The 21,313-nt window shown below is 42.9% G+C and overlaps 2 protein-coding genes across 4 annotated transcripts in view; both read right to left on the bottom strand.

The window, feature by feature from the left end:
* The window catches only part of ern2 (endoplasmic reticulum to nucleus signaling 2), a 15,291-nt gene extending 3,360 nt beyond the window's left edge, over positions 1 to 11,931 (bottom strand). The window contains exons 1-21 of one of the 2 annotated variants that reach the window (XM_019862456.1): positions 11,630 to 11,931; positions 10,596 to 10,713; positions 10,487 to 10,520; positions 10,322 to 10,394; positions 10,183 to 10,255; positions 9,031 to 9,153; positions 8,839 to 8,940; positions 8,289 to 8,348; positions 7,987 to 8,209; positions 6,748 to 6,826; positions 6,442 to 6,592; positions 5,459 to 5,601; positions 5,198 to 5,377; positions 4,961 to 5,105; positions 4,618 to 4,722; positions 4,451 to 4,541; positions 4,188 to 4,377; positions 3,954 to 4,050; positions 2,597 to 2,796; positions 2,365 to 2,512; positions 1,052 to 1,179 (exon numbers count right to left, since the gene is read on the bottom strand). In XM_019862456.1, coding sequence (XP_019718015.1) covers positions 1,052 to 1,179; positions 2,365 to 2,512; positions 2,597 to 2,796; positions 3,954 to 4,050; positions 4,188 to 4,377; positions 4,451 to 4,541; positions 4,618 to 4,722; positions 4,961 to 5,105; positions 5,198 to 5,377; positions 5,459 to 5,601; positions 6,442 to 6,592; positions 6,748 to 6,826; positions 7,987 to 8,209; positions 8,289 to 8,348; positions 8,839 to 8,940; positions 9,031 to 9,153; positions 10,183 to 10,255; positions 10,322 to 10,394; positions 10,487 to 10,520; positions 10,596 to 10,713; positions 11,630 to 11,698 — 2,532 coding nt within the window. In that variant the 5' untranslated portion in view covers positions 11,699 to 11,931. The remainder of the gene's footprint in view (positions 1 to 1,051; positions 1,180 to 2,364; positions 2,513 to 2,596; positions 2,797 to 3,953; positions 4,051 to 4,187; positions 4,378 to 4,450; positions 4,542 to 4,617; positions 4,723 to 4,960; positions 5,106 to 5,197; positions 5,378 to 5,458; positions 5,602 to 6,441; positions 6,593 to 6,747; positions 6,827 to 7,986; positions 8,210 to 8,288; positions 8,349 to 8,838; positions 8,941 to 9,030; positions 9,154 to 10,182; positions 10,256 to 10,321; positions 10,395 to 10,486; positions 10,521 to 10,595; positions 10,714 to 11,629) is intronic. The other variant, XM_019862457.1, reaches the window with a different exon arrangement.
* Positions 11,932 to 13,381: 1,450 nt separating this feature from the next.
* LOC109511385 (carbohydrate sulfotransferase 12-like) overlaps positions 13,382 to 21,313 on the bottom strand; it is a 20,045-nt gene continuing 12,113 nt past the window's right edge. Inside the window, exons 2-7 of one of the 2 annotated variants that reach the window (XR_002167314.1) lie at positions 20,425 to 21,019; positions 19,247 to 19,389; positions 15,614 to 15,742; positions 15,356 to 15,548; positions 14,205 to 14,297; positions 13,857 to 13,946 (exon numbers count right to left, since the gene is read on the bottom strand). Coding sequence is in view for 1 of the 2 variants with exons in the window: in XM_019862458.1 (XP_019718017.1) it covers positions 13,671 to 13,946; positions 15,356 to 15,548; positions 15,614 to 15,742; positions 19,247 to 19,389; positions 20,425 to 20,895 (1,212 nt within the window). In the remaining variant the exon portion in view is untranslated. Of the gene's footprint in view, positions 13,947 to 14,204; positions 14,298 to 15,355; positions 15,549 to 15,613; positions 15,743 to 19,246; positions 19,390 to 20,424; positions 21,020 to 21,313 lie in introns of both variants that reach the window. The other variant, XM_019862458.1, reaches the window with a different exon arrangement.

Below are 21,313 nucleotides of genomic sequence, written 5' to 3'. Positions count from 1 at the left end.
TTATACTTATATAAACCTTAAACATACTTATATAAGCCTTAAACATACATTCCATACAAAATATAGCACTGAAGCAACTTACGAACGAATTCACCTAACGAACGATCCTTCGGAACGTATCTCGTTCGTAAGCTGGGGAGCGTCTGTACACTTATTTGACACTTCATATAGTCAGTGCAGAAAGAAAAAAAGGGAAAGAAATTGCGAAATTTACAATCAGCATTCACTTTCACTTACATCAATTTCTTGGATAATGTCTTTTATTTTGCCTCCTCCGTCTTTCATTTTGATCACTTTTACCCTCTCTTCCAGCGTCAGAGCTCTTCTTGTCTTAGCTGCTTGACATCCAAAGGTCCTTTTTGTAGCCATTTTAGCAATGCAACGTTCTTGCTGCGTCTGAAACTAACAATAACAAATACTTCCTGGACTACTGTGCATGTGTAAAACAGTATGGTTGTTGCTGTTGCCGTTTCCGAACGAAGCAGTAGAGGTCGCTGTTGGATTAGACTTCGTTGTAGTTAATCTCGTCTCGAGGCAAGAGCAGAGAAAAAGATTTCATATAACGCAATAGGTTTTTTTTTCGTTGTATGGGGGGCAGAAAAGTGGGAATGGTGTGAATGCATGAAGATTTTTTCACACTAGGGGGTATTTTCGCCCATGTAGGTTTCGTTGTAGAGGAGTTTCACTGTATTTTACAATATGACTCAAGTCAAATACAGTCCTCCAAATACAGTAGTTACTTGGGTAAGTATTTGGGCTGAGCGATTTTGAAAACTATAGAATTGTACCGCCCTAGAGTAAATATGAAAATTCAGAATAATAATATAACCAATTTATTGTCTGTGGGCAGTCAACAAAGTGACTGAACTTGTTTTGCAGAACTGTCCGGAGAGATTTCCATGAGGCCGTTTTCAATACAAAAACAAAAAGCCGGTTGCCAGCTTCCACATGCGTTTGGTTTTCAGACATGACTCAACAAGGCAGCACAGAGTGTTCGACATATTCCAAACGTGAACTCGTGAGTAAAGAGTGAGTAAGTGAGGCAACTGACTTGGAAGAAGAGCAGCTGCTTCTCGGGGCTCCAGAAGAACGGATGCTTGAGCACGCGGGCGGACGAGGGACGAGACTCCGGGTCCGCGCTGATCATCTGCTTTATCAGATCCTCAGCCACAACGTCTTCTGATGAGGCATAACATTGCTGGAGGTTAGTCACTGGAATTGCGTAACTGTCCACCGGACAACAAGGTGACCGTCATAAGAGGGTTAAAAATATATTTATTAACACATGCTATGATGATTTAACAAGATTTCACCAAAACAACCAATTATCATCATAGATGTACTCACTTTTGATTTTAGCATCAGGGTCAAACATTCACCATTACATGTTAAAGCCGCTTGTTTAGAACGGGTGTAATTCCAGTGTTGATCACTAGGGAGCAGCACACTTGTTTGGTTTGAGACCACATTTGAAAGAATAAAATATGAAGTGTTTTATTGATTGTCATTTGCGCAATTTTGCTTTTTACGCCGACAAAAAGTGACATCTTCGGTCTGATAATTGTTTTATATTGTGCAATGATACGATTTTTATTTTGGATTTTGTTTTACTGTAAACAGTGAAATCTATAACGTTTGGACAGTGACAATTGACTCGACGTTATTTCTGTGACGCGCAGCTGGTATGCTTGCTTTTTGCTTTAAAATCTCCTAACTTCCTTAATTCTTTACTGATTGGCAAAATCTAAACATCGTTTAGATCTTTTAATTCAGCTTTTTTGTGTTTTATCCATTGCTCCCACTTTCAGTATGTGTTTAAATGTGTTTATTTAAAAGTGTTGAAAGACATGTAAAAAAAAATAAGTGCCACAAATGCTGAGAAATATGCCTAGAGGGTATTTCGAAATTGCTGATTTCACTTATTGTGAGGTGGGTATGAAACATAACCCCCACGATGGAGGATGGATTACTGTACTGTATTTCATAAAAACATACTCTCATGATAATTATACATAATCTAAAGAATAGAACAGTTTGTGTCTCACGTTTTGCCTCAATTCAATGGACATTATGCCACCCCGAGAGTGCACACCTTAGTAATCCGGAAGCAGTACAATACAGACATACAGATATCAATTTTCTACTACATGTCAGGATAATCTAGCGGAGTTGAACGCTAAATTGTGTGGTCATTTTAAACACAAACCCAGGTTCTATAGGCTGAGACAAAGTCAAGAAGGCAAGTCAAGGTGCAGTGGAAGAATGCATGCACAGTGAGGTAATAAAAACCGTGGTAAAATTCTTCCAGATTTCTCAAAAAAGGGACAAAAGCAACAGACACAAGCACACAGCATCTATCCTCACCATGTATAGTATCCATGAATTGCGAGAGTGAATATTCGCCAGACAGGATGTTCATTTGCCGCATCAGAGTCTCGCCAAACGGGTGTTTACCCCTGCTGACCACGTAGTAGAACACGCAGCCGGCTGAGAAGATGTCCACAGCAGCGGTCTAGAGAGAAGTGGGGGCGCTGAGACGTCCAGAGAGGAGGAGGAAATGCACGTATGCGATTTGGTAGAAACGTGCGAGACTCACCGGTTTGCTGGCAGGAACGTTCTGCAGCATCTCGGGAGCGATCCAGCCTTCGGTGCCCAGTATGCCCGAGCGTAACGAGAAGCTGTTCCGACCATCCTGGATCTTTTTGCACAGACCAAAGTCGGAAATGAGAGCTCGGACCTTCCCCAGTGCGCAGGGAAAGGAGAGCAGGATATTTCGAGGTTTCAGGTCCCGATGGACTGGATGAAGGCGAAAAGGGAGAAGAGCACTGAGGCCATTTATTCTGTTTTTATTTACTTCAGATTCAAAATTGACATTCTTGTTGCTCTCTGTGATTCGCTGTCGTTTTGCTGACTTTCACTGCCTGTCGCGGGCTTTTTGCAGCATTTTCGCATGTTTTTTTTTTTTGTTTTTTTTTAATGAATAGGTTTGAAAAAATCCGCGTTGCGCCGAGGCCGCGATAAACGAACCGTGAAATAGTGAGGGATCACTGTACATCACAAATTTGAGGCTTTGTGTTTTGTGCAGTGCAAACCGTTTATTGTAAAAATACTCCAGCTAACAAAACTTACATACAATGTATGGGGGAAAAAATATATATTTTTGTCTATGGGCACCGGGACTTGGACAACAAAGCCAGGCTCCAATATGAGCCAAAAAGGCGCACGCGTAGGCTACGTGGTGTAGCTGATAAGAAGGTGTATGGACTCGTTTACAGCTGGGGAACCAAGATAGCAATAGTTTTAGCAAAACCCACCCGGATGACTGGCAATGTTCATGCATTTTTTTCCCATTAATGTCAGAGAAGGCGATGCTGTTAAACAATACATATACTGTACTATTTATTCGTTCTTTTTGAAGAATTTTGGGCTTTCAATTTTCTTTTTTTCTAATGCATTCTCGCTATGGCGGGGATCGACTGTAGAGTAAATATAAATCGATATACTGCTCCATCTTCTGATCAAAGCAGTGTTTTGGGTTTTTTCTCTTCAAACACGCTGACGGATCCCAAAAATCCAGATCATATAAAGCCTACTAACAAGATATTGATCATATTAATTATTTTTTAAAAATACGGTCTCGTTCAAGGTCACGGGTACCCTGGAGCCCATCCCAGCCGAGACTGGGCAAAGGGCGGACTATACCCAGGACTGATTACCAGTTCGTCACAGGGCACGTATAGGATTGAACAACCACTTTTTATTATATTAATCCAATCCGGACTGATTACCAGTTCGTCACAGGGCACGTATAGGATTGAACAACCACTTTTTATTATATTAATCCAATCTATTTATCGATTTAAAAACTTTGGTTTGTCATATTACAGCCTAAGTGTGCGTGTGTGTGTGTGTGTGCGTGCGTGCGTGCGTGCGTACGCACGCGCGTCACAAACCTATATTGAGCGAGTGGAGGTGTGAGAGGCCACACATAGTCTGCTCCAACAACGTAATTGGATTCAAGTCAGGAAAATTTGAGGGATCCTCCACATACTGCAGACAAAAACAACATCAAAAATATACACTCCAACTCTATTCTGTCATTTTTGAACAACATTTTGGAATTCATAAAGATTAAAAGTGAGAGATAGTTGTGGGGGGGAGAATCACGGTAGGGCAAACACACTGACCTGCTGCAGGGTGGCGGCGCACAGCTCGATGGCGATGTACGTGAAGAGGTTATCCCTTTCCGTGCAGAAATACCTGATGACGTTGGGATGCGTGTCGGACTCTCGCAGGAGCTGCACTTCACGCTCTGCCACCTCCAAACACTCGGGGAGGATTCGCTTCACCGCGGCACGCCGTCCGTCAAAGTTGCCCCTGGGTCGGGTGCAACCCGACGTTCGAGGTAAGTGATCACTCGGTGGGCATACGCGGCCACTTTCAAACATACCTGAAGACGAATGTTCCCGAGCTGCCGCGCCCAAGGGCTTCGGATGTGGTGAAGGAGATCTTACCCAAGTGCACCTCCTCGCTGTTTTCTGCTGAGAGAAATGAACAGCGGTAAATTCAAAGTCATCGGCCGGATCGAAAGAAAGTAGCACGCAGTTGGGCTGCTACCTGTGGCGGTATGAAGCCCCGCCGTGTCATTAGCATCCACACTTGAGGCTGCGCTGTTGTCAAGTAAAGGAGTTAAAAGAGTGTCTCCTGCTGCATGCTGGGAGTCTGGGCAGAGAAAGAAGTAAATAAGTACTGTAGTCTTTTATCTTTTATTCACTCAGTGTTTGAGTTCTGTTCGGCACACCACAGTACAGTTTGAAATGGAATCCGGCATATGTTTCTATTGCAGGTTGAATTTTACTTTTATTTTTTTTTTTGCCTGGTCCTTTGTGGACGTGTAGTGCATGCAGCGCAACGTGACAATGCATGAATGAAACGCAAGAATAATTTGCCCCGTGTTTACCACTTGAGACGTTGGTGTTGGTAAAAAGGGCAGGTTCAGAGGATTCAAGGGTCGGCATCGGCGTGTTGGTCTGTGTGCGCTGGACGCAAATTTCAAACGCCTCCTCCAGTTGCTGCTGCAGAGCTTTGAGTTTCTTGGCTGCTCGCTGGTTAAGAAACATGACGGACGTCAGGGTCGAGATATCCAGAACAAAATGAATGAGGTGAGGGTGAAGAAGTCTCAAGTGGAGTGACTCACGGTATATGTGAAGGCCAACGCCAACCATCCTCCCAGCAGGACGGTGAGCACAGCCAGAGCCAGGCAGTCCTGCGTCATGTAGACGGTATGCACAGCGACCGACCTCTGGGAACCTCCCGATCCTCTCCTGTCGCCGGCTCCTCGGCCGTCTTTGCCATCGCTCTGGACAACTGGCCAGAACTGGAGGATTACAGAGACATGAAACAATGGGGATGGACATCCTTGAGAAAGGAGATATATGGCCCCCGGATAAGGACTCACGGGATACTGGTTGTAGCAGGAGGTGCGCGAGGATGGAGAGGTGGGGGATCGAGGAGGGATGATGGTTTCATCGGAGCGCGGCAGGCTGAGCCGGGATTCCCTTAACATGGTGGTGTGCGCTACTGGCGGGACCTCGTGGTGGCCTGCAGCACATTGAGGCCTTTAGAAGGATGGAGGCTTGGACTACAATTAATCAAATCCAAATCGACATCGGAATGTATGCGACTGCAATTTTCAAATTACAAAAGATTGCAATTTGGAAGGGGGGTGTGGGGGGGACTCCTCATTTCAGTCAGTTGATAGGCTTTTATACATACAGTTACGAAATTAATTGATTCTGAAAGAAATTTCATAACTAGAAAATATTGTAAGTAGAGACGTGTTTTCCATGTAAATGCCCTAATCCGTTCCAAGGCCTCTCATAAAGCACAAAAATGCATCAAAATATGTAACAAAAAATGTTACAGTTAGATTATTGCACAATAAATGAGAGTTGTGCATCATGTAAAAAAACAAAGAATAAAGAATAAAAATGATGGTCATTTGACTTTTAACTGCGTCCTCCTCGTTTTGTGCCGTCTTTAGTTCATGTTCTCTCTCAGAAGTGGTTTTTGCCTGGCGTTTTGTAAAGAACTGATCCAAGAACGTTTGCTTTTGTCGTCTTTTAACAACTCTGAGAAAATGTCCAAGGCAAACATTAGAAAAGTGAGCGATCGCCCGACTGGTGAACATTTTTTCTGGATGATTCACATTTACGTAAACAGATCAGAACGCCTCATGGCGTGGACACAAGACTGTGGTTGTGCTTTTCCCCATGGAGAGTCGCTTGAGTCGGAAACACTAACATTACACTAAATATTAAGCAGTTTCTTCCATTTTTAGCAGTAGTAAATACCAGAAGTACATTTATTCAATTATTTGAATTACTTCTGTGTAATTTCCTCCGAAATTGAAAGAGATGCATTCCACGAGTATGCGAGTACCTATTAACAGCCAGTTGTTTTTGCGGCTGCTGGTGCTGCCAGGAGGATAGCGCACATCAGTGGACGGCATGATCTCACACTCCCCTTGCCCGCTGACCGTCACGCCGGCCGTCTCGGGACCTTCAATCCGGCCCAGGGTCAGACCTCGATGCTGCCATGGAAACGAGAGCCCGTCATTGAGTCCGCCCGTCACAGCACGTGCATCGAATGCGGTATCGCATGACTGTTGCTAGGCGAGACTGGGAGCCGTCGCCACCAAAACTTGGCCCGAATGGTCACGGAAAATACATTTGTAATTCAACTCACCACTAAGGAGAATCCGTGGTGAACGAGGGAAGAGGAGGCATAGAGGTGCGAGTCCAGTTTCCCAACATAGAGAGTGGACCTTAGAGAGACAGTAAAGACAGTAAAACATGGAATTTTATCCTGTTAAAAATTAAAAATGGTTATATTTCAAAATGTCAGTTTACAAATACTCATTGTGAGTCGCTGAAAATGGGAAAATTCAAACTCCAGGTTTACACTTCAGTCACACGTTTTTATTGTTTTGCATTTATTTTTTGCAGCGGTCGGCCTGCCTCCTTTCCAGCCCGAGTTTTCAACTTTCCGAAATGCAAATTCATGGGTCCCTGGAGTGCCTCTCCAACCAGTGTATCATTTCAACAACCGAGTCAATCTTTTCTTGTATGACTTGTTCTTGAAACACGTCTGTGAGCGAGCAACATTCACCGCAGTACTGGAAGCGGAGGAATGAAAATCACCTGGCCTGGAGGGAGCTTCCTGACATCACTCACAACAGCACAAAAAGTTGCAGACGTGTCGCCAGATGCTTGTTTTTGGAAAACGGTCATTCAATGGAGCGACAAAGTTATCACGTTGGCAACAATGAATGACAAGCCGCGCGGTCTGTCACAAGCCTGACTTGCGGACCCACAGTTGTCACGGTAACAACAGCCGTACTGAGACCAGACATAAAAAAAATGTGCCACGCCAAAATGGAGTGATTTGAACCAGCGTGACACACATGAATGTCACCCAAGAACTCTTTTAACCCTTTCATGCACCCGGTAACCTGATAACGTGATAAGATGTGCACTGTCGTAACCGCTGTCCCTGAATGATTTAAGAATACTGTACCTTTGGGATATTTTGAAATTAATTGGTAATTTGTGGCTTTTTTTTTCCCGAAAAAAGAGAACATTATTTTGTCATTATAACAGAGTGACAAGACAGTGACAAATCATTTCCAAAATTCCAATTGTGATTTGCTCATATGCACGATTTCAGAAAACATTCAACATTCAAATGCATAACTTCTGCTGAATTTGTGTGACGCGTTATAATGGTGGGATGTTATCGTCAAACCTGCCATTTGACAAATGTCTTCCTGGGATTCCTTTTTAGTAAACTCCAAATTGCTGCCGTAAATTCTGATACATTAATGGGTTTGCACCTTTTAAATTGCACTGACAAGAAAAACTTACGACTCTCACATCGTTAATTGCACTTATGTCGTGTTATTTTGCATGCGCGCGTGACACTTACACAAGTTGGGTTTGTGTGCTAGCTTGCTCCTTCACAAACTGATAGCTCCACTTCAGGGTGGAGTGGGCATCCGTCTGCTTGCCGGCGACGGGGGAGGAGAAGGTGAGGAAGCGCAACGTCTCAACGGCGAGCGACAGGTGGGGGGCGTGTCTGAGCGAGTCACCCGAGTACAGGTAGACCCCCACCACGGGCGAACCGTAGTCCTGACTCCAGAGCACATCACCTGGAGGAAGACGAGTTGGAATCTCACTCGGTCTGAAGCGGGAATAAAGATGCATTTTCCAAATGGAAGAAGTCCTTACCTGACTCCCTGTCAACGGTAACCACAAGGCCGTCGCCACTGGACACGAGATGAGCCATCCCTGGAGGGAAAACGCATACAGAAATACATACTTTTATTTATTATCTAAGTGTGTGTTTTTTAATGAGTTGTATGTGGATTTCCCAGTGGATCAATACTAAAAAAAAAAAACAACTTATTTTAGGTACTGGTTGAAAAATAATAATAATGTAGCGACATCACTCTCCAACTGTACCTAAAGAGAGCGGCACCTTTTTTCGGCGTGTGCGCATGATGGACAAATAAGGAAAAAGAATTGGCTACAGATTCTCTGCAGACATTCCGCAAACAGTGGAACAGTTTTACACATCGGACGCCGATTACCCGCATGCTCGCCTTGGGTTAAGCAAAGCATTCGTAAGAATCAAACCACCTCAATCACAAACATAACGTCTTAGCGCTGTAATTCCAAGTCGTCCGGTTTATGAATCAGAATCTTGCGATGTGAGGTATAAATACCCCTTAGCGGTAGCTTACGATGGTGATGGCAAGCATTAGGAGTAGCACTTAACGGTAGTCGAGTTTCTCATCGTAAGGCAGAGCGGAGTAGTCGTTGTACGTGGCGTTCCATCGCAGTTCCTGCTTCTTGGTATCAAACATGGTGACCATGTACTCTGCAGAGGGGGAAACACAAGCGCAGCTACTACTATGAGGGGAATGAAGACGTGGTGAAAAATCTGTGCATGCGTCAATGTGCGTTCCACCTGTGCGTCCGAGGTAGAGCAGGGGAGTGTTGGCACACATGGAATCAGACGAGGATGTGGTTAGACTAGTTTGCTTTGCTCCTGTTTCAGGATCCATTACAAACCACACATCCTGCTTTTTGCCTGTGAAAAAAAAACAAACAAAAAATGTTCTTTTGGAACCCCACTCATCAGAATCACAAGTATCCTATGACCCCACAAATAGTCTGCGAGATGAATTTTCCTTTTTTTGGACTAATGTACATTGTCTTTGTACATAAATGTAACAATATATCTCAATATTTTTTTCTCTTATTTTGAAAAAGACTTAACTGCTTCTAACGAAGACTGAAGACTTAGATATGGCCTGAAATACATATCACCGTATAAATAGAATCTCTCTGTGGTCATGGGGAGCGTAAAAATGTAGAAATCAGAGTAGAAGTATTTCTGAATGTTTCATTTAAAAGATGAAATGGGCATATTTCCTGTCAAAAGTGGTCACAAAGTATCATAATTATTCTTCCCTCCACTTATTTCCATTTAAATTTGCCATGTTCATGTAAATGTGTACGCTTTTCTTTGATGGAATGAAATCAATTGGGTTTTCAAGCGTGATTAGAAAGTAGCTGATTTATGTTATCTCTAGATACTCAAACTGTAATCATCATTTGCTGTTCATATCTGGTTGCTCTCCGCCTGAACGCAGTTCCAGCAAGACTTCTGTGACAAGTGTACTTACTGTACACCTTATTCTGGGCACTTGCAACATTGCATTTCACATTAATTTAGCAGTTAGCATTAGCTTCTCCATCTTCTCAGGTTCTATCTTGTTACTCTGCGTATTTGCATACTTAGCCACTTTTAGTGATAGCGTTACTTGTTACTCGTTACTTGTTACTAGTTACTTAGAGGAGAAGATCCAAGCCGCGCAGCCCGTAGCGACCCCCCCCATATCGGTCCAGTGCAAGTTAGCTTAAAAAAATAAAAAACACATCTTTGACGAGTACAAAATCCTTTTGTCTGATATCCTGATATCCATCCCAAAAATGATAAATCATTCAGCCCTACTCAGAAGAGGGGGAGGTTTAGCGGTTGACAGGTGGGTTATTTTTTTTCGGCTTGATTTAATGGTTCCATGACGAGGGGGTGGATGGTTTGCGTGCACCTCACCTGTATAGAGGATGCCATCAGAGCTCCTGCACGGAGCCGACTGAACCAGCTCTGGAATGGTGAACGGAAGTTTCTGGAAAACACATTGCCAAAACAACATTATGAATTGAACACACTATCTTCTCACTTCATTCCTCACCATCAGGCCTTCTTTGTGCTTGCCACCGAATATATATAAGCTGCCGTCGTTGGGGTCCGGGAGAAAACTTGGCCTGGGAAAAAAGAAAAAAAATAATAAAATTTAAAAAAAATTGTGTGTGTGTGTGTGTGTGTGTGTGTGTGTGTGTGTGCGTGTGTTACTGACTCTGTGATGTTGATGGCCACTTGTATAACAGGATCTGACAATAAAGGGCACATTTATTATAAAACAGTCAAATATAAGACATAACAGGAGAACTCCCTGTTATACAAACCTTCTCTTAGGGTCCACTTGATGTCTCCCGTCTGTTTGGAGACAGCATGCAGACTTCCGTCCAGCGTGGAGACAAACAGAAGGGATTCTGGGAGGGAGACCGCCTTGCCCCCCGCCAACTGATGGCCATAAACAAACACATGAGTGTGCATATGGGAGTGGCAGGTCCTCAAATCTTTCTACTCCATAAAATATTGCAAGTTCCTTATTTAGCAGGATATCCTGACAAACACCCATCCCATGTTTACCTACAACCTGGTCAAAACTCTCATCTACACAATTGTGCAGTCCATGGACCAGACCCTGACATGACGAGCAAAAAAAAAAAAAAAAAAGAGGAATTCATGTTACCTAAAAATGTATTTGCCGACGGATTGAAATGAAACAATGTTTTTCCTTTTTCAAATTGTAGCTTTTATGATTTGGACATTGTATTCTATTTCACTTCGATGTCGATTTAAATTTGATTAATTCTTCAGCCATTTTAGCGAATAAAGGAAAATGGGTACAAAAAACAAACACCGAAAAGTGAAATTGCAAATATTGAGTTTTCCTACTGTTTGTAGCATGCACAATTGCAAGACACTATTGTTATGTTTTAGTTGCTGTTGTTGTCGTGATTAGAAATTATACGATCAATTATGTGGCGGATGGATGACTCAAGAGAGTAACACCACTGACTTCCGACGCCGAGGACTGGGGTTCAAATCCCCGTTAGAGGGAACAGTAGCATTCAAATGGATTCATCGCGGTTCGGTGTTTCCCCAGTTGTCGCTATGTTGCGTCAGAAAGGGCATTCAGCACAAAAACTGTGCCAAATATGTCATGCGAGTAACTAGCTGTGGCGACCCCTGACTTAAAGGACTGGGCCGTAAGTCAAACAACAACAACTACAATAAATTATGCCCAATGACAACTTTGAAGTGTTGCTTGAAATAGCCACAGAAGCCCAGCGGAACGCCTGTTAATCGTAGCACACAAACAACATTAAGTGACAACCACATCAAAGACAGTTAAAAAGATCAAAAAAATCACCTGCGATATTTTGACTTCCCACGAGAGAAGCAGAAGTAGGCACAACAGCAGGCGCTCCAAAGCTCCCATGACACCCACCTTCTCCTCGAGGCTGCGAACTGAACTCAAAACCAAAGGTCGAATTGCCCCTTGAAATCCCAGTGCGGGGGGGCCACACGTAACGTCATTTCAAACCCTCCGTGTCGCGTCAAAGAGGTGGACATGTCACCGTTTTAAGATAGCGCCATCGTTTTCGAGTTGTCTGAAAGCGCAACGCAACGGTCAAATACGCGTTTCCGTGTTTGGGACGACCAAGTGACGTCATAACACCAAGTAGGAGGGAACATTTTTTTTTGTTTTGAATGACACTGCGCTCACGGCCAATGAGAGAAGCGATAAGGAGCTGGAAGGGGCGGGGTTGAGGGAAGCGTCTGGAACACGTGCTAAAAGGCAGAGCAGCTGTGGACAGTGTCACAGTGCGCCGTTTTGTGCAATAGAAAGTGGTGGAGCCATTCATTCTTCACTTTGTAACCTTACATTGACCCACGCACATTATTTCACAACAATTTAGCCCAGTATGTGAAGGCTTAGTTCAGTTCATTTGAAACAAAAAAAGTCTTCATTTAAGACAGACCTGTTAAAAAGGGCGTACTTTTCTCTTTGGGGGCAGGCATGGATTTTTTTTCCAAATGGGGTTCTTGACGAATACATAGAAGGGGCTGATAAGACGGTTTGTAAACATTTTATAATAATAATTAAATGCTGGAGAGGCCGGGGATGATGCCACAATGGGGCCGGCGAGGGGGTGGGGGGGGGAGGGGGTCAATAGCCCTGTCAGAAATCCGCATGCCCCAGTTAAGCCCTTCCATCATTTTATTTGATCTTCTAAAATATACTTATACATTATTTTCACAGCCCCGTATGTATTGCGAGAGATTTAAAAAAATAATGCAGCCATGCCAGGGAGGAGTTTAACTGGGGCTACACAAATTTCTGATGGGGTTACAGCACCCCTGATTTGCGGCAAATTTGGTCACAAGATAAACCCGCTCATGGATTCACATCAGTTATCAAAAGATTTTGATTGTTAATGTTCATCATAATCATTAACTAATGTTTGAATTTGAGAAAACACTCCCATTTCCTGAGTTATAGAAAGCCCCTATAAAATGAAATCATTGATATGTTTCAAAATCATCATACATCATCATATCCGTCTGATGATAATAGCTTAACACGTGCAAAGAAAGACTGTAGTACTGAATTGTGGAGCTACAGTGTTAAACTGTTTGTTGTTTTTTTGGCTGTGTTAATTGACACGCATCCAGCATGAGTTACACCTCCCTCACTATATCATCTATGATGTACCACTACAGTATTCATCTAGCCAGCTAATGACGCCTACACCCTGAAAACGCATCTTCCATGAATGCCACAATTTACCGAACAACTCAGTCTCATTATTTAAACAAGAAGGTGACACCCACCTCTCATCCACGGGTAAAGAGGAGCCTAGGAAGGCTAGTAGCACACTAGCTAGCTGGTGGCTAGGACCTCTCATCACGGCAAGGACCCCCCCACCCCCGTGGCATATATTATTGCCACCAGTGTTTGCAAATCCCTGCTCACCTAACTATAAGTCCGTCACTTTGTGTTATCGTGGAGAAGTGGTTAATTAAACTGACAATAAGATACTGTTTTTCTTTTCCAAACTATTCTGAAATGCACTGGCCTCAGTAAGTTCACTTTCAACCAAAGTATGCCAACGTCAAATAGTTGCAATCGCATTTTTTTTTATTACCCTGCAAAATATGTCTCATATCTTTCTCTACCTATAATTTATCAAGAAACCCATCAAAGTGCTTTAACATGGGCAAATGAAGTGTCACAGAGTAGCTTTTAAGTGATTTAGCTGCATCCATTCCCAAGTGAGACAAATATACAAAAATACGGATGGAAGACTGGTAGGCACTTGTTGTCTCATGAGGTATTTGCTCAAACAAACAGCATTGCAGACAAGGTCTTGAAAAGCTTTTTTGGGGGGTGGTGGATGAGAAGCGGCCTACTGGTGGTGTAGCACGCCGTCTGGTTTGGGGTAGCCAAACAGCTCAAAGTCTGGTTGGTAAAGCTTGTACAGTTCTGTCCTCATTGAAACAGGAATTTGGGCAAACCAGTCCCTTTCCCAGCTGGCTGCCGTTCGGTTTCTCGCCCCCGAAGGGAACCGCAGCAGATGATCCACTTGCAAAAGCTTGAGAAGATGCTCGGCATCAGTCTCCAGCGTTTCCAGTCGCCCGATGAAGTCGTACTTCACCTGGCACGGATGGCAGAGACGGTAAACCTAAAACGCATAAAAACACATGCATTTTGAAATACAATACATTTCAATTTAATCAATCAATTCATCAATAAACGGACTACACAACTAACTCATGATAGTAAACGCTTCTCAAATATGACCATATGTCCAGCGCTTGGGAGGATCGTGGACTGGACCTGGAGCCAATATATATATATATATTTTTTAATATCTTTTATGTCAATCAAATCTAAGCATTGTTATATTTGCACGACAGATATATATTGCTATTATACGTACATCCTTATTTGCTCTTCGAGGTATTCAAAGTTGGCTACAAATGGTTCATTCTTGCAGCTAATGAGCATAAAATGGTGCCTTTAAGTGCTGCACCTGTCAAAACAATGTTTACAAGAGCACACTGTACACTTTATGGCAATAATATAAAGTAGTAGAACGGAAACGCATGCATGATGTCACTGGTACACTGGTGTGGTTATTTACGAATGACCACGCAGTGGTGGGAAGTCAAAAAGTACTGTGCTCATATTTTACTGTGTTTAAGTAGAAGTATTTGTACTTTACTTGACTAATTATTTGTTTTGGCAACTTTTTATTTTCTCAGTGGTGCCTTCTTTTTCAGATTTTTTTTGCTTCAATTCCATGGACATGGTGTGCATGCCATTGCCACAAGAGGGCAATATAATGCAGACATACACACACATGAAGCGGCGTCTCACAACTGACTTTATACGTTGCAGTAATATTTGTCATTATTCACAAAAGAAAAAAAATATAAGCCTGTGAGTGATGTTAAATATCCTGTGGCTGCACTGTTACCGTTCAAATATTTTTTGCTGAAAGGGTCACAACTTAGTGGCACAGATGCTATTAGTTAGGCCGTCCGTGTATGAAGCTTTACTCTTGTTTTATTAAGACAAAGCTACGGGGTTGTTTTAAAAACACAAATAAAAATTACATTTGTTTTATGTTTAGTTTGAGAGTAAAATTCAACTGGGAGAGGCAATAAACAGCTTGAGGCTTCTCTTTTGGAAATAAAAATGGTGGCAAAGCTCTGGGTACAAGGTTTCATTGCGTAACAGCCGAGTTAGAGTTGGCTGGGGCTTGGTTTAAAAAAACAACACGCGAGACTAAATGTGATTTTAGCAGGAAACTATTTTGTGTGCAGAGAAGGTTTTTTTTCCCTGTTGTTATCAAAAGGATGGGATGTCCCGTAAGTGACAGTATTTTACATGCACGTCATTACTTTTACTGAGGTACAAGAGTGGAATCACTAATTCTACTTTTACTGCTTCATTTTCTGAACCATGCGCATTTTTATTTTATTTTTTTTTAACACAAGTAGTTATGCTGTACGTCTACTTTGAGCGTGAGTACTTTTGTGACTGCACACAAGGAGGTGCTGGCTCAACTCGAATGCAAGGTACTACCTGGCGCCAGTGCTCATTGAAGATGCTCTCCTTCTCCGTCTCGGCATCCAGCAGGTACGAGACGAACTGCTGGAAGGTGGGTTTGATCCCGGCCGCAAAGGCCTCAGCGGCCGTTTCCGGCAAACTGCCCGAGAGGTTGCCGTAGCGACGCAGGATGACCGAGCCAAACTGGCGGTAGAAGTCCTCGTTGGGCCTGATGGTCACAAAACAGGTTGAATAGCTCACTCATGCGTCCCGGCATGGCTGTGGTCGTCACACCTTCCAAATTTGTTTCTGAAGGCCGAGATGAGGCGGACAAAGGGGTCGCGTACAAACAGGAACTTGGTGTAGTGCTGGAGCTTGAGCGCCATCAGGTGGCGGGACAGAGAGCCGTAATGGCGCCAAAACCTGGTGGACACATGTAAAATGATGGTTCACATTTTTTGTATTCGTGTTGCCACACATATTTATGATTCTGCAGTCACAATTTTTTTGCCATCCTGTTATTCACTTAAAAATTTACCTATGTGCTGTTTTTGTGTATTCACTCATGTTCTTTGATTTCTCCAGTGCCTTCAACACCATCCAACCCAACCTACTGAGGGACAAACTGCAGAACGCCGGAGTGGACCACCATCTCACAGCATGGATTATAGACTACCTCACAAACCGGCCGCAGTTCGTAAGGGTGCAGAGCTGTGAGTCGGACAGGCTTCTCTGCAGTACGGGAGCGCCGCAGGGGACTGTTCTGGCTCCATTTCTGTTCATCCTCTACACCTCGGACTTCAGACATGCCACTCCAAACTGCCACCTTCAGAAGTTCTCCGATGACTCTGCGATTGTTGGCCTCATTACAGAGGGGGACGATCGGGAGTACAAGCGACTGACGAAGGACTTTGTGGACTGGTGCCAGCAGTATCAACTCCAGATCAACCCTAGGAAAACTAAGGAGTTGGTTGTGGATTTCTGCAGGCAACAGTCCTCACCAGCACTGATGAACATCCAGGGTATGGACATAGAGAGGGTGACCTCCTACAAGTACCTGGGTGTTCTTCTCAACAACAAACTGGACTGGTCGACTAACACGGACACCCTGATCAGGAAAGGTCAGAGCAGACTTTTCCTACTCAGGAAACTGAGGTCTTTTGGGGTTCAGGGGTCACTCCTTAAGACTTTCTATAACTCGGTGGTGGCCTCGGCCATCCATTATGGCATTGTCTGCTGGTCAGGCAGCATCTCGGCCCGGGATAGGAAGAGATTAGAGCGACTAGTCAGGAAGGCTGGTTCTGTCCTGGGCTGCTCCCTCGACACTCTGGAGGAGGTGGGCAACAGCAGGATGCTAGCTAAGCTAAAAGCTATGTTGGACAGTCCCTCCCACCCCCTCCAGCCAGCCCTGACAGCACTCGGTAGCTCCTTCAGTCAGAGACTGTTACACCCGCGTTGCAAGACGGAGAGATACCGCCGCTCGTTCCTACCGACTGCTGTCAGGCTGCTGAATAAAAAATGAATAAATCAATAAAGCATAGAATTATTTAAATGATATGACAACATATGTGAATAGTACTGTGACTATTGTATTATATTGCACTTAATTATTGACCTTATCCATGTTTGTATTTATATTGCACTTAATTGAACTGTGTTTTCTTTTCTCTTCTTTCTACCCACAATCTTGCTGCTGAAGGCTGTAAATTTCCCCAGTGTGGGACAAATAAAGGATAAAGGATGTGCTGTTTTTGTGTATTCACAATTTCTTTTTTTAGCCATTATGTTATTCATTGAAATATCCACCTATTTGCTGTTTTTGTGCTCAGACCAAAGCCATTTCTAATTTAGAAGTATTGCTTCGGCGCCATCTTGCGGCATCTTGGTATCAAGGAACTAAGTTCAAGGCGAAGGAGCTTCAATTAGTGATCCTCTTCTCACAGAAAAAAATGCTTTGCAACCATCTTGTGACATTTATAATGTATTACCAAGATTTATAGGGGGCGGGGTTGTCAGTTACTCACATTCATTCATTATTTGCAGCAAGGCTCAGTTGCTAAAACTGTACAGGGAGCCAACAGTTATCACTGCATATATGTCCACAATCAAGGACTGCATTTAGTAGTTCAATTCTTCAACACAGCCAAACCACCTTCACTTATGGCTCATCAGCAACGTTAGCTGCTATATTAGCCCAAATAACATGCTAGCACAAACGAACGTAACAGTGAGAGCAAAGAAGGGCAAAAAAAATGTACACACTAGCACTTGACACAAATGATAATTAATCATTAAACTCACCTTTTGGCATTCACACACAATAATAAATGTTCAGGAATACGAGTAAACAGTAAGAGCAAACTAGAAAACAGGGAATATGTATCAGTAACTGCATCAGGAGGGAAGCAGAAATCTACAGTCACTTTTACTTTTTGGGTGGATTTAAGGAGCAAAACAAGGATGAACAAGGCCCAATTGGGTCACGGAAGGAGTCAGATAAGAGACAGGTTTTTCAGGGTCACAAAGTCCCGCAAATACAGAGACCTGCGGACACTAAATGGCGAAGAAAGCTCAGCCTGTGCCTGCTCTTTCCACTCTCCTCTTTCAGCTCAGTAAATAACTCATTTTTGGGCATGGAGAGTTGGCAAAACACGTACTCCAAGTCCTATGGTGGAAGCTTCACCTGAACGCTGCACCGAGGAAAATTCTTGTATTACGTCATTGAGGAATGGGTGAATTTACTCACGTGTCAGAGCAGGGGTTAGGAGCAATGTTGTTTTCATACAAACTGTCCAAGGGGACAACAATAATATTAAAAAGTCATTACTGTGCACTATTATATTTCTTTTTTTATTTTTAAATGTTTTTTAAAACTATGTCCAGAATATAATTATTTGACTTCATACTATATGCATCAGTAAACATTTTTTTTCAATGATGTCTTTCAATGTGAATATTCTCACTCGCATAGGAAAATAGCAACATTCTTTGGAAGTACATATCAATCCGAAATGATGAAAACTCCTCAGCCCAGGAAATGATCATCACTTCAAAGAAAAGTGATAATTACATGAAACAGGTTTTTCATTTGCGTGACTTTCATTTCCAAGCTCAGTAGTTCCGAAAAGCCTTATCGTAACCGTTGAAAACCATTTACAAACTTAATACATTTAATGGTGTAAATGGGTTACTTACTATCAAATTAAACTCTGTGAGAATGTATACAAATTTAGAATGAGTGAACCCTCATTGGACTGCATATGACAGAATTTTCCTTTTACGATATGTATGGAAAAAGTTTAAAATCCTTAGGACTGTTGTTACCAAAGGAAAAGAAATTCTGCTCTACCAAAACTTTTATAGGATCTCACTTAGGTCATGTTAATCCCTTGAAAGAGCTTGTTGGCCTTGGGCAGTGCTTCTCAATTGTTTTTTGTTACACCCCCCCCCCAGGAAGAAGAAAATATTTCACACCCCCGCCCCCCGCAACTCTCCGCTATGAATAACATTATTTGTCTGTAAGATTTCTGAAAGTAGCTAACACTCCTTGCGTACTGTGACAATGAGAGTGCCATTGCCATCTACTGTACAGGATGTGCAATTACACTCTATTCTACTACCCACAGCCCCAACAACAAAAAAACTATTCCCTGGAGTCACACACGCCCCCTCTGGCATCGCACCCCACGTCGCATTGTGATAATTTTTCAACTGTATCGACCAGACCTATTTTCCAACTTGATATCGGTATCTGTGATTGAGTATTCATACTGGTAATGGTCTAAAAAAACAAAACAAAACAAACAAAAAAAAAAAAGGAGCAATGAACATCCTTAATTATAATATATATTTCTTCCGGTTCCACGAAGAAAGTACACATTCTGAATTTGAACCTGGTCACTGAAGGTTGTCAATCATGTGGCATACTTGGCAAAAGTGAGATGCAGCGTGGAATTGTGTACGAGGTCCGGGGGAACCGACTCCGGGTCAGTGTAAGGCTTTCCTGAGACGGGCGAGACCAGAGACTGGGACAGGACCACCATCACCCTTTTCCAGTTGGTGCACGCCACCTGAACGGACATACAAACATCGTGGTTAATGAGTTATTCGGAGCGTTATTACATCGAGCAATTGTGACGATTGAGTTCAAGTGTTGGTGGGACATTCCACACACGTAAACGACGCCGTTAGCGTTTTCATCATGCGTTTATAAAATGGATTGATATGTGATTAAATGGATTGGAAAATATTTTTGGACCCGCACATTGAGCTGTGTCACATGTCTCATCATTCAGATTCTCTGGAGGCCAAAAGTAAGTCCACTCATCTTTTTTTCCGCATCGTTTATGATTGGTCAGCTAGCTAAGAGACGGGTTAAAATTTTGGCCCAATCTCGCTCGCTACATCATTTTTTTCAAAGTTCTTGGTTTATTTTTCAAATATATTTTTAGAGGCGCAACGAGTGATTGAGAAGTAATGGGTCATCAAATTAATCATTAATCATTATTTTGATAATGGATTAATCATTTTTATCATTTTTTGTAGTCATCCATGAAAGCAGACCCATTATTTCTGTGCTGAATCAAAATAAAACCATTTGCAAACATCTGCTGTTTACTAAAACAACAATCACCATTGTTGCCTTTTTTTTCCCTGACATATTACGCACCAAACCAGGAACGTCATTTTTATGAGTTTTTGCTTGTGCATTTTCCACGCTGTTAATTTGAAATAATGTCCAGTTTTTTTTAATCTAAGGATGGACATTAAACTAAAAAATAAATAAATAAATTCACTGACTCATTGACAAAATAATGGACAGATTAACTGATTATAAAAATAATCGTAGTACTTGCCCTATACGTGTTTTTCCATCACTTTAATGTGCTTCGTGTCAACATGCAATTTGCGATCTTTGGTGATTCTGTGACTCAAATTCAGAAATTTCAGTGTAATAAGACCATGACACAAAAAATGAGCTGCCTGAGATGTATTAAGAATCATATTAGAGTTGTTCAATATGCGTTTGCGTTGAGAAGGATGCAAATGCAAAATTATTTTGAGTTGTAAGAGGTCAAAAGCATTTCATTCGTGGTATTCTCTACCTTGGGCACGTAGCAGTAGATGATCTGATGCGTGTCATCCACTATCAGATGGTCCAATTCCCTGTTTGGGATCTGCTCAAATGCACGAGACCTTCCGGGAAAATCGTTCCCCGAACATACATCCATGATCCTCTGCTTCCTCGCCATCTGCTCTCGGCTTCCAACCGAATCCCGACTCTCGTCCCCTTCCTCATCCTCTCTTTCCAGCTGTGGCCGCTCTCTTCCCTCCTCCGCGCTTTTGTTCATCCCCGCCGGAGGCCACGTCGTACTGGATATTCTAACAGAGTATGCCGGGAGCGTGGGGGCCGGGAGCGGGCGCCCCGTGGTGCTCTGAGGGCAATGCTCGTGTTTGCGGTCCCGCAGAGGGTAGAGGTTGAAGCCGCCGACGTCGTCCCAGTAGGTGATGATGAGAAGGATCATGAACAGAGAGCCCAGGATGAACGCCACACGTAGGCCACGCCACGTTCCCATGGTTTAAAGTGCGAAAGCTCCAGGCTGGGCCGAGATTGGTGCAGAAAAGAGGAAGAGGTTATCTGAGCTCCATGGCGCAGGACGTCTATCGCGGAAGGGGACACTTCCTGCTCAGCAACTGCAGCTGAAACAAGCAGGAAATGTGATTTGAGAGTTTGGCTTCCTGACAACATAAATGGAGCAAAACTGGTCAAAATAGTGAGTGAGGTCACAGCAGTCTTTTGTGTCATAAATTGTGAATCAATGGAACACTGATGTTGCAGCGGTAATAGAACGAAACAATTCATTACATTCAATTTGACTGGAGTGGAATGCAAATTTCAAATCGTGAAGGCTGCCATTTAGTCATTTTGTTTGATCAGCAGCCTTAAAATATGATGTCTATCTATCAATATCAATATATATATATATATATATA

This window comes from Hippocampus comes, unplaced genomic scaffold (genome assembly GCF_001891065.2).
Source record: "Hippocampus comes isolate QL1 unplaced genomic scaffold, H_comes_QL1_v1.1 scaffold7, whole genome shotgun sequence".
In the NCBI taxonomy this organism is placed as follows: domain Eukaryota; kingdom Metazoa; phylum Chordata; class Actinopteri; order Syngnathiformes; family Syngnathidae; genus Hippocampus; species Hippocampus comes.
This window is presented reverse-complemented; position numbering and strand designations above follow the sequence as displayed.